This window comes from Mytilus galloprovincialis, chromosome 1, assembly GCF_965363235.1.
Source record: "Mytilus galloprovincialis chromosome 1, xbMytGall1.hap1.1, whole genome shotgun sequence".
NCBI lineage: Eukaryota > Metazoa > Mollusca > Bivalvia > Mytilida > Mytilidae > Mytilus > Mytilus galloprovincialis.
In genome coordinates this window covers 96,050,007-96,063,353 of record NC_134838.1, presented here as the reverse complement: position 1 = coordinate 96,063,353, position 13,347 = coordinate 96,050,007, and the positions used below count along the sequence as shown (strand labels likewise).

The 13,347-nt window shown below is 29.6% G+C and overlaps 1 protein-coding gene across 4 annotated transcripts in view; it reads left to right on the top strand.

Moving 5' to 3' along the window:
* Window positions 1-13,347, top strand: part of LOC143045899 (F-box and leucine-rich repeat protein 13-like) — a 38,695-nt gene that overhangs the window by 2,495 nt on the left and 22,853 nt on the right. Inside the window, exons 3-7 of one of the 4 annotated variants that reach the window (XM_076218737.1) lie at window positions 458-554; window positions 5,018-5,062; window positions 9,367-9,434; window positions 10,662-10,782; window positions 11,765-11,798. In XM_076218737.1, the coding sequence (XP_076074852.1) occupies window positions 458-554; window positions 5,018-5,062; window positions 9,367-9,434; window positions 10,662-10,782; window positions 11,765-11,798 (365 nt within the window). Of the gene's footprint in view, window positions 1-457; window positions 555-2,039; window positions 2,055-3,544; window positions 3,635-5,017; window positions 5,063-9,366; window positions 9,435-10,661; window positions 10,783-11,764; window positions 11,799-13,347 lie in introns of all 4 variants that reach the window. The other 3 variants (XM_076218731.1, XM_076218747.1, XM_076218756.1) reach the window with 3 other exon arrangements.

Sequence of the window (13,347 nt, the reverse complement as noted above, 5' to 3'; positions counted from 1 at the left end):
AAAGTCTCCTGTTATTAATCCTAACTGATCTTGACAAAAATTTATGTATTGTGTGTTGCAATGCATAACAGCTGTACTGTCTTTCCATACATGTACACGTTTTCAAGGTATTAGGTTTGAATTGTCAAATAGATATAAAACTTTACTTGTAGAAAAAGTTTATTTACTTCTATACATGTTACGATTAGTGGAATGCAGATGAGTCATCTTTTCAATTTGATTTACCGGTAAAATAAATTAATATACAAGTTTGTTGTTTTGGAGGTGTCAGACGGTAATTGTATAAAAGGATAAAAGTAATTAAGACTTTCAATTATAGAAAAAGTTGAATTGTAAATTAATACATGAAACCATTAGTCCTTAAAAAAAATATGATGGTTTTGTATAATAATGAAACTAAGGTGGGAAATAAATAAACTTTAAGGTAATTAGATTTTATTGATATGTATATTTTCAGGGATATGTTTGTTGATGAAGGCATGAGACCTGTAGCTAAAATAATCACAGAAAGTAACCTGGATTTTATATTCAACCTTGATGATGAGAGTATGATTGTATGTATCTAAAGCTTTTATAGAATAATAATCACATGTAATCATTTGTTGTCCTAATAATTAATGTTTGATAGAATATATTATGTTAATAAATGACTTCTTTTTACATTTTTAGGTTATGTTTTTTATATTTTATTTTTGTTTTGGTCATGTAATTTTTAGTAAAATTGTAAATAGATTCATCTCAAAGCTAAAACGAAATAAAATGATTGATTGGTTGGAAACAACTATACTGTACTTGTTTCTTAAAGATACAGGTTGGAATATTTTTTTTATATTGTGTTTATTTGAAATATTTGCTGAGTATCAGTAAGTTCAAATGTTGAATTACCTCCCTTTTTATGATATCAGTTTTATCAAGATTCAAGATATGCTTTGCCAGTTTTAACTTTACATTTTATGTTTATTGTTTGTACAAAGTTCAGATATTTAGATCACAATTAAGATCACATTTCAGATATTTAGATCACAATCAAATTTTAAATTACCATTATTAAGCATTTCGATTAAATTTTCTGAAACAGTTTCACCATATATATATATAGAGAATAATACATGGCAAAATCCGTATCATATGTCGTATCATCCTGAGACATCAATATCAGCCCAAGGGCCTTTAGGCCCGAGGGATGATATTGGTTGAGGGTGATACGGATTTTGCCATGTATTATACACTTTATCATATATTTCAACAGAAGAGTATTATATTATATGAACTGTTTTCTGATCCATAGCACTGGGTTACCTTCAGTTCTACTTTTGTCTTGTTTCAAAGGCCTTAAAAGAACTGCTCAATTATTTATCCGAAGCACCTGGGTTACCTTACAATTTGCGTGCTGTTGTTTTAAAAATATTTTGTTTATTATTGTATTAATTTGTGTGTTTTGTATTTTTCATAGTTGCATTTAGTGTGCCAAAAAATATGAAAACTTGACGTTCGTGATGTCACATACAATATGAAAACTCAACGTTCATGACGTCACATACCAAACAATGACGTTATTCAAAAAATTTACCTATTTTGAGGAAAATTTTTCTTAAGCAAAAAAAACCCCTAAACTGACTTTATGTAAAAAAAAAAAAAAAAAAAAAAAAGTAGGGGTGTGATAAAGGGTATGCGATAAAGGATAGGGGTGTGATAAAGGGTATGCGATAAAGGGTGCGCATCAAAGTTGCGCGATATGGATTAAACAGCAGGCTATTTATCACATATGCAAAACTACTGTATTTACTACTAAACATATGATAAATATATATATATACATGTACAAGTCATTTTCTATATATAATTTATATATCTGCTGCCAAACTTTCTTATTGACCAAATATAAAAAACATTATTTATTTAAGTTTAAATGAGTATGGTGACCATTATTTCCTCAAGTTAACATTTATTTACTTATGGCTATGTAAAATATAATGATATTGTTAAACAAGTAAATTATCAGTAAATGTATTTTTGGTAATGGATCATTAAACTTTCAGGGTGCACATGATAGAGTAAGTCATCGTCAAATTTTCATAATAAAAAAGTAGTTTAATTATATATCTATCTATAGAATTAAAAATACTGACCAGTAATGCTAGGGAATATATATCTTTTAAATTACAAAAATACTGACCATGTAGTAATGCTAGGGAAATTAATCTATAGAATTACAAACTTATATTCACAATTAATGCTTCATCTTCCCTAGTTAGGGGTTACAATCCAAACCTGTCCTCTCTTCGCCAGATTGCAACCCTTCACTAGCAAGGATGTAAAAGCTAGGGAATATATATATATTCTTAAGGATTATTGCACAAATGTTTGTAGGTTTATATATGGAATATTATATTGCACAAGCTTTGAGTGCAACTATAATTCTACAAGGGGAAATATTTATGCAATAATCTATATACTGGTACTGGTCATATGGCAAAGCTTTGAAAAAAACCAACATAATTTTGTAAGTTAATTGCTATTATGTGAAAATCATCAGTCTTAGCTAACATCATTGGTGTGGTAAGGCCTCTGCAATTCTATCCCATGTTAAATGAGTGGTTAAAAAAGTTATGATAAAAAGTACAAAATATTTCACAAATTAAATTAAATAAAAGTTTTTTCTAGATTTCCCTGCATTATGACGATACCTAAGATGCTTGATGAACTGCAACAGTTCTGTGATACAGATGTGTCAGTCTATCTAATAAACGAGAATATAAATGAGAAAATAAGTGACTAACTTCCCTGGTGAAGGACATCTATATATAGATAAAAAAAACTTTAAAAATATTATCTTCATGTTTAATGTTACTGGTTCACAATTTTGGTAAAGGGTAGATCCCAAATTTAGTGATATTCTAATTAGAGCGTTCCTTCCTGTAGTATATTGCATGAATATTGTTGTGTATTGTCTAGTGAGGGATATTATTAAAGATATGTCATTGATATTCTGAAATGGACAATATTCACCAGTAGTAATTCAATAATTCCTCAAAATTTAGATTTTTTTTTGTATGAAAGAAACAGCCATTAAAAAAAAAAATAATAAGTATTAACCACTCTCCTTTAAAAGAACATATAGTAATGTTGCCATACAGTATCACTTTTATTTTATTTATTAAATTTAATATTCAAATACTAATCAATATATATTTGTGTGTAAATAACAAAAGGTGTATAATCCTTATATCAATATAAATTGCTTTGTGTAATAAAGCTAAGAGTTATTTCAAAAACGTGTTTCATTTCTGATATTATAAAACTTCAAAGTAGTGATAATATTTAAATTTTTTGAGATAAATTTTACATCTTATTTCATTCAGTAACTAGTCCTTCACATGAACTTTTATTTGCAAGCAAAGCAAGCGAATTTCCTCAAAATGTTTCACTAATAACTTCCCTCACATATATCTACACCGGATTATTTTTCAGAGCACACCACCATATTCCATGACCTTGCTTATCAATAATAGATGCTAACCAACTTAACCATTAATACTTTTAGGACTTTATAGATATACCAATCAACATACAGAAAGGTGTTGGATATTTCGGTGGTCGCTTCGATGGATTGATGAAAAACAAGATAATTTGGGTAGAAAAATGTGCATGTGCTTTCTACATGTGCTACACACTATGGTGTGATTTCACTCTAATGTTCAGCTGGGTTTTCTTGTTTCTAACTCTTGTATATTTTATGTAGTCTTTCCAGCTCTTTCATATTACTTATTTCATTTTCAGCATCTAAAAATCAAATGTTTAAAAGCTGATCATTGTTTAGCTGATTGACTCAATATCTTTATATATTTGTTTGAATCCAGTGGGTTAAAGAGTTTCTGTATCAGTAACATTTTTTATCAGAATAATGAGAAGTAGTTCAAGAAGTTGGGTTAAAACATAAATTTGTTATTCTTAATATCATATAGTGTATTTATTGAAATACTAAAGCCAAAAAATGGTGTATTTTGCTCTTCAGGTCTATATAATGCCCGAGAGCTACAGCTTTTCACAATATTGTACACATACTGGTTATCTGTATCTAAAAGTTCCCTTTTGTCACCAAGTCATGAGAACATACACCTGAATCTTGTAATTCTGACTTTATAAAATTTTACTATATCCTGGCAGACAGTTGTTGTTGGTTTAGGATACCAGAGAGAATCACTGACCTTCAGCAGTAAAAATGGCAATCCTAATCATTTAAGATTAATGTCAAATGCATCTCTCATGTGCTGGATTTAAACCCTTAACTTATTGTTGACAAACTAGTGATACTTTTGGTGTATTACTTAGAATACTCAGCCACTGATCCCACCCCACAAAAATAAAAATAAATGCCACCAAACATGATAAATGTAGATGTAGTCTTTGCATTTAGATTTTTTTAAGTCCCCAATATTTATTTTTCATTTGTAATTTGACAATAACTTCGAATTCACATTAGAGACTTAATTTCATAAAGTTTTCAATTTTTGTTGCATATCAATGCTATGGTTTTGGTGCCTGCCACATGCTCTACGTGTATATATGTCTTTTATTAGCATGAGCAATATATGTCTTTGTCTTCAATTTTAACAAATGTATGTGCTATATATGTTTTTCAGTGGACGGTTCAAAGGGGGTGGGGGGTTCCAAGGGTTGTAACCTTACTTTTTTTTTACAATTTAGTGGCGGATCTAGAAATTTTCATAAGTGGGGCCCACTGACTGACCTAAGAGGGGGCCCGCTCCAGTCACGCTTCAGTGATTCCGTATATAAGCAACAAATTTTTTTCCCAAAAAAGGGGGCTGGCCCCCCCCCCTAAATCTGCATCTGCAATTGATGCTTTTCAATTGGGATAGATAGTTAGAACCCCTCCTTTTATAATACCTGGATTTATCCCTAGTTTTGAATTTAATTTCAACAATGGTTTTGTATAAATGGTACTCTGCAGACTAAATTATATAACATAACATAGAATGCCATTGTTTAATTTCAGCAAATAGTAGAATGGCCAATTTTCCCAAAACCTACAGATGGTCAGGTAGTGCACAAAGGGGGATTTATTTTTTTAAATTTGTTCAAAAGTTCTTCTTGTTGATTTGTGTTACTTTTACTTATGTTTGATAGTTTGAAGTTGATGATGTTTGGTTGTTGTTTTTACTTTTGTTTGATATTTTGAAGTTGATTGTGTTTTTTACATGTTTTGTTTTTCATTATGTATTTTTCAATTTTTATTGCAATTCAGGTTATCAGAATTTAAATTACTGGATATAAATTTAAATGTTTGAACCAATTTAAAAAAAAGAGGGTTTTGCAACTGGTTCAGTGTACACTGTGGTATTCCCTAAAATGCTTTATATCTTTGAAAGCTATAGGTTTGTTTAAAGAAGAATATTAAGACTTACCCTAGTGCTTTTTATGTGCCCTTGGTATAAATATGAAAACACTTTTTAACAAAAGAGATAAATTAAATTAACTGCCAGCGGACCTTTAAGCAAGCAACACTCAACCAGCCAAATCAAAATTTTCAAATCAAGGTGGAATGGCAAAGTTTTATAGATAATGGAAAACCATGTATAAATGGAGGTATTACAGAAATAAAAGGTTACAAATACTAAGTTGTAGTGTGATAAAGGATCACTATCATAGTAAGGACATACTTATTATTTTACAGCAGTATGATGATCCAGCTTACAAAGCAGTATTGGCCTGGGTTAAGAGTGTAGGCCTGGTAATATTTAGAGCTATGTTGTTTTTGATGGTGGTTTTCTGTTGGTAGAATTCGAGTAGGTAGAGCTATGTTTCTTTGAAAAGTGTTTTTTTTCTGTTGTTAGCTTTGGATTTTGCATTTTATAGGGTTTTCTTGGATTTCATTAATTTACTATCTATTTAGAAGTAAGGTAGCTTTTCTTCAATTAGAGGTATTTTAAATCCAATCTGTATAAACCCATGTTAAACTTAAATGGTATTCAAAGTTTTAGCATACAGGGAAATTAATTTACCCAAGGTTTTTTATGGACACTTTTTAACCACTAAGATGATGAGTCAAACTTGATATTATAAAATATATCAGTGTTTAATTTAGATGGATTTTGAAATGTTACAGGCAAGTATTACAAGTGTGAGATCCGAGTGAATTATCTCCCCTGGCAGTTTACATTAGACTATATTATCTAGATTTGCTTAAAAATCTTCCCCTATGGTAACCAGTAGAATGGATAAATAAACAGACTGTGCTTAGGTATACATGTCCTATCAAATAATTACAAATTTATAAATTATTTTCTAAGTTCAGTTGTGTTATTTTGGTATAAACTCTATTACCCATGATGCAGAGATTTTATTTTTCCATATCTGATATTAGAATTTTCATTAAAGATTGAGCATATATTCTGCAGTGAAATCCTTTGAAATTACTTTTAGACCTATAAAAAAAGTCAAATGATAATGCATAGCTTCATATCACATGGTTCATTGTAGGAAAGCAGGTTTACGTACACCCATCAATTTGACAAAAAAAAACTTCCTTGAATTGTCTTTTTTGGGGGTATATTTTTGTTTTGTGCTTGATTGCTCTTCATTCAGGTTTGTCTTATTTGATGAAATGCTGCTTGCACAATTTTACAGTTTAGGTTTGATGTGAGCAGGCAGGTCATATGTTTGCATAGTCTTATTGATTGATATGATGTGATCATCATGTTTCTTAGAGTAAGACAATTATACCTTTATTTCTGTATACATCATCATTGGGAAAACTGGCCTTTATGACTATGTACAACAAATATACAGTACCAGTATTTTACAATGTTGATTATATTTAGTAAGGCTTGTAATTAGCGTTTGTACCTTCTTAAAGATAGGGATTTTGTACTATAAGCCTATTAAACATCAAACTAAATGATTAAAAGGAAAAAGGAAATGAGTATTGTGAAATTAAGTATGACAAATAAAAGAAACCCTATCATATTAGGCTTGCAAACAAGGCAGAAAGGATTCCAAGAGAAAAGAGACTTGTGATATGATTATTGTCTAGTATTAAATATGACATGTATACATCTGTTGCTGTCTGTTATGAAATAGAATTGCTGATTGAAGAATAAATAGCCATTATAGGGTATATAAAATATACATGTATATGCATGATGACCCTGATTTTTATTTTTTATAACAGTGTATATGCTTTAAACAATAAACAATATATATGCATGATATGATATTCTCAGATATACATTAAATTGAGGGCTTATTATCTTTTTCCATTGGAAAAAAGTGTCCAAAAACTGTGTTTTTCTATTTAAGAACAGAAGCATATAATCAAAAGTCTACATAACAGTTGCCATTAAAACCAGTTTAGGCTTTTGATTTTTCAGTAGAACCTGAAAACAAATTGGTGAAAGGCAAGGAGATAGATAATTTGGTCCATATCATGTTGGTTTTCCTCCTTTAATTAATAACTGATCTGCAGGTTTTTTTACCAAAAACTTAAAAGTACAGCTACAATCTAATTCTGATGAGTACTTATACCCTGACTCATGGAGTGGATGGTGTATTGTTAATGCTTTTGTAAGTCTGATTGGACTACTTGAGGTTTTCTTTTCAGAACAATTTATGTTGTTTATCTTCAAACTTTTATGTTTCAGTAAAAATCTTTTCTCAACTTAAGAAGGTGACTGACTAAATTTAGATTTACTCAGAGGTTACCGATTCTACATTTTTTTTTATACCTGTGCATTTTCAATTCTTAACACAGTACAGTTTTCTAAGACAATAACCACAAGAGTGTATACATATATGTACAGCTACAGTGTAAGGGAGATAATTCATGCTACACCAATACACAGTTTCTCTCCACACTTTTCTCCATTTCTCCAGCTGAACATTTGTTTTCCTGTGTGCATGGAGGAGGTTTTGTTATATATGAGATGACACAGATTGCATGTCACTCAGATTAGTATATCGTTACAATGCATGGACCAATTTACATGTTACAGATGCTGCATGCAGTCATCACTGAAAATGTCAACATCAAATTTAGAAAATAAATGAAATTGCATGTGCAAAGAATTGTAAATTTTAGTAGAAGCTTACAATTCCATATCAAATAAATATTTGGGATAATCATTATATAAATCAGCAAATTCATCTTTTAGCTCATCATATTACACTGTCATATATATTGTAAAAAAGAATCACTGCATCTAATCATAATCATATTTATATCATTTTACATTGGCAAAGCATACATAAATCATGTGGGCATTAGAGGGAAATTTAAGAAAAGTAGAGATAAAAAAAATCAATTCATTATCTAGAGTCCATTTCATATGAATTGCCTAGACAAATAAGTTTATTAGAAGGAGAAACTATTGAATTAAGAATATACTCACTTGCAACTTCCTTAACTTCTGCAGGAATCACTTCCACTTTAAAATAGAGACATCCTCCTTGTAGAAACCTTATTCTAGGCTTAACAAAAAATACTGTAAAATTCTTATATCATAATGTACATGATAAGACTATCTTTTTTATTGAAATCCATAGTTTCTGGATAGTGTCTTTCAGATGAAAAGTTGGTTTTTATCAAAATGGAATAAATAACAACACTATATTTGCTATTGCCCACCTGTGTTCTTGAAGTTAGGTAACAAATTCTGATTTCCAAGTTGATTAGTCAGGAAAACCTTTTTTATTTTATTATTGACAGTACAAAAATCCATTTGTTTTATTTAAAAAACAAAAATTTCCACCCAACATATCATTAACGGATTACTTCAGTTCATTTATCAATATCATACCAGAGATGTGAAGTGCATTGTAAACGAATAAAGAAAATAAGAATGTTTGAACCCATTTCTTATTAGTATTTATCACATGACTAGTAGAGGAGACGGTGTGATATCTTAGTAATCATTGAAAACTACTCAATTTTGGAGGGAAGAATAGTCTTTTATTTTATTTTCATCTTAATATGTTATTTTCTTTTATTGACTGTTGGTAAGGTTTATACATAACAGATACACAATGATATTTTAAATTTCAAACCTCATTGAATATGTATCGAATAGTATTTATTAGAATATTTTTTCCTACTTTAATTTCATGCTGAATGAATGCAAAATATTTGTAGATTGCTTTTAATGATTTGTAAATTTGTAATCTATTTCTGTTTTGTATTTTTCTTTAACTTTCACAAATGTAAATACAAAGAGCTTAATACTTTAGAATAAGGTAAAGAAATTATTGCACATTTTGTACTTCTATATTTCATTTTCATCATTTTTCATAAATCATATTTTTTTGGGGGTGGTTATTTGAAATTATTTAAAAATTATTTGTTTTTTTTAGCCGACCCCAGAAATGTACCATATGGCATACCAGCATTATAACACTTTCCTGAAGAATATGTGCTACAGGTAAGGAGCTAAACACTCTTACTTTATATATTGCGACCATGGAACAAAAACAGGAGTTGATTTCACAAAAAAACTTACGACTAAGATTGATCGTAAGTATACTGATTTGTTCATGACTTAAGACCAATCTTAGTCGTAAGTTTTTTTGTGAAACCAACTCCAGAATTGTAGTTTGATAAAAACTCACTAGTCTCTGGAAACTTTAACTTTAAAAATACTTGGCATTGCTTGTCACTGTCTTATTTTGTCAGATTATCCATTTTCAGATATTAATGAGGATTTCTATTTATTTGGCTGCTCTTGGATTCAATTATAATTGTCACAAGTTGGGAAAACTAAGTGCTATTTGTGTATCTTTCTCCTGTTGAAGATCATGCTGCAACATGCCTATTTTGTTTTCCTTATGTTTAAATACATATTAAAGGAAAAGACAAAGCAGCATATACTATCCTAAAGTTATATCTGAATATAATGCTTTGTCAGTTTGTGTATGAATAATATATATTATTGCATAGCAATATAATATTTCCCACAGAAAGTAACCAAAAGTTAGCGTGCAATAAATTCCAATATTGCATTTTGAAGATTTATTGCACTAGTGCAATAAATCTTCAAATTCATGACGTCATCAACGACAAAATCTTAATTTAAACTAATTTTTACTTCCAAATATTATATTGCTATACAATAAAAGGGTTATTGCATGAATATTGGGGAATATTGTCCCTCGTAGAACATATATTGCACTTGCAAGCTCGTGCAATATAAAATTCTACTCAGAACAATATTCCCCTTTATTTATTATTTTTCATGAGTGATATACTGAACTATCAATAAATGTGTGATTTCTTTTTCAGAGCCTGGTTACAGTACTATTTGTGATATCTTTTTCAGAGCCTGGTTACAGTACTATTTGTGATATCTTTTTCAGAACCTGGTTACAGTACTATTTGTGATATCTTTTTCAGAGCCTGGTTACAGTACTATTTGTGATATCTTTTTCAGAGCCTGGTTACAGTACTATTTGTGATATCCTTTTCAGAGCCTGGTTACAGTACTATTTGTGATATCTTTTTCAGAGCCTGGTTACAGTACTATTTGTGATATCCTTTTCAGAGCCTGGTTACAGTACTATTTGTGATATCTTTTTCAGAGCCTGGTTACAGTACTATTTGTGATATCCTTTTCAGAGCCTGGTTACAGTACTATTTGTGATATCTTTTTCAGAGCCTGGTTACAGTACTATTTGAACAAAAAGTTAAAGAAGACCAATGTATCTGGAAAAATGTTGAAGGCATCAAATCATCATTCACAAAGACTGATGAAGGAACATTTTGTTGTTTGGAAGGTAAAGTAGATTAGAGAAGTTCAATGTGTCAATAAAATTCTGTAAAGCTCAGAGGTTGAGCTATATCAAAAAGAAGATGTGGTATGATTGCCAATGAGACAATTTACTCTTCACCAGAGATAAAATGACAAAAATTAGCAACTATAGGTCACCATACAGTTCAACAATGAGTAGAGCCCAAACTGCATACACAGTCAGCTATAACACGGCCCAAAATGTCAAATGTAAAACAATTTAAGCAAGAAGACTAAAGGCCTGATTTTAATACAAAATAATGAATGTAAAACAAATATGTAACACAGCCAGAAATAACAAACACTGAATTACAGACTCCTGACTGTTGACAGGCTGCTCAATTTCTAGTTAAAAGTACCACTGGTCATTAAGTTACCAACAATCAATCAATTTAGATAAAAGTGAGAAAAAAAAGGTAGATTTGTTAAACTTCAAAAGGCAATTGTGAAAACATGACATTGAAACAAACACTCTCTCAAATTTACATTAATATAAGTTCAAAAAGTATAATGGTGTACAAATATAACATTGGTTTCCTTTTCCTATTCTGGTATATCAAGATATAATTTTGTTGAATTGCATTAGAAATTATCGATTAAGGGGAAATAACTACATAATTTGCCATAATTCTAACCAAAAGTTATCTAGAGATTTCTCAAATGACCAGACACATGGAAATGAAAAACCTCCCATTTCTTACTTAGGATGAGGCAAACTTCAAAATATGATCTAGTTAAGTTTTTATCAACCATGTTTTGAAAATTTTCAAAACTGTCTGATTCTTGCAAAGACTGGCACTTAATTATAACATAACTACGGTAGATGTAATGTTAAAACAGATTTTATATTACGAGATTTGATAATTTTTTATGTTAGATTATTTTCAAATTTTGAATGCAGGTTGTTGAGAGATTTTCATATGATTATTTTTTTTCCATAATAATCATCTTCCTTTTTTTATATACAGGAATGGTTGAGATATAGAAAAGGATGTCAAGCTAGTAAGTTATTTATTGAAATATTTTATTATTATTCAGAAATCTCAATAACTAAACTTAACACTAGTTATTGAGATTACTGAATAATTGATAAATTTAACTTATAAATTTCTATATAATGGATATGAATTTACTATTCTTGCTTTGATTGACAGCGAAAATAGTTCAATCTTGAAAATTTTGTAAATCTTATGTATAATGAAAAAACAGTTACACTTTTCATCTTAAAATATCGATTTTGTCAAATTTTATTACATTGGAATACATACAAAAAGCTTTTAAATGTCTGATGTTAAAATTTGCCACAGTTACATGACATGTCTAGATAAATGAGATGCAGAACTTTCCATTCAATGAAAATGTGAACCATATAAAAAATTAGGTTCAACAACTCCTGAGAATTGGAAATTGGCTAATATCAACATGCCACAAGCTTATTTTATTATTATAAAGCATATTGAAATTAAATAATTAAGAGCTGAGATCAAGGAGGGTTATGAATCAAGTTTATTTAAAGCTATCTCATTTTTACTCTATAAAACCTTTGATTGTTGATTTATTTTAAATAGAAAAGACACTATCCAATCAAGAGGTGCAGCAAAAGAAAAAGCAATATCATTTTATACCATATACTGTACAAGTGTTTATCAGTTTTGAAATACTGTATATTCAGAAATTTTTGTGTTCTCTTCTTATGGGTGTTTTCAAACAATAGACATAATTTGTGTGAAAATTAATTGTTATTTTAAAGGGAAACTTCGCAAAAAAATCAAAAATTGATATTATGTTCATTCTGTATAAAAATGTTCAAATTCATAGATATTAAAGTTTTATTCCGCTAGATAAGCGATCACCATCGATTTTAAATTTAGAGTATCAATTCTCCGAGATCCGCCATCTTGTCTTCTTTCCCGATGAATAAAAACGATATGTCTATAAACCACAAAGAAACAAAACTACAGTAACCGATGTAGTCGTAATTGCGTGTCGATATCTTGTCAATCGTACGGTTGTTTAATACGACTAACTAACTTGATACGGAAAATATTCTTACTTTTTTTAAATTACCATGGTCTGTTGTTTTTAAACTGTTGATATTGGAATTAGGTGAAAAGTCAAAGTTGAAATCATAAATAAGTGTTCCGTGAAAATTGTTTTCGAAAATCTAATTTGTTCATAATTCTTTAAAGTAATAAACTTTTTTCAAATATATTTTGATCTTCCCTTATCTGATCACCAGCATGGCTAAGAGTATTACTTCCAAAGGTATTGTGAGGGGTGTGAGGTGACACGTCCAGGTATTCAAGCGATTTCCTGTCGGGCTTGCAAGTTCATGCATCGTTTCACTTCTGCAGGTATTGATCAGTGTACACGGCTGATAACTTATAACTTTCCATTTTGAACTATCAGATGTATAATATACAACTCTGTCTTACTTGTCATTACTAAACTCATACGCTTGTTTTTAAATAACATTTCTGGTGTAAAGAATATAATTCATAATATATAAATAATACCCAAAAAATAAGATTTGATGAAATTAAAATCTATT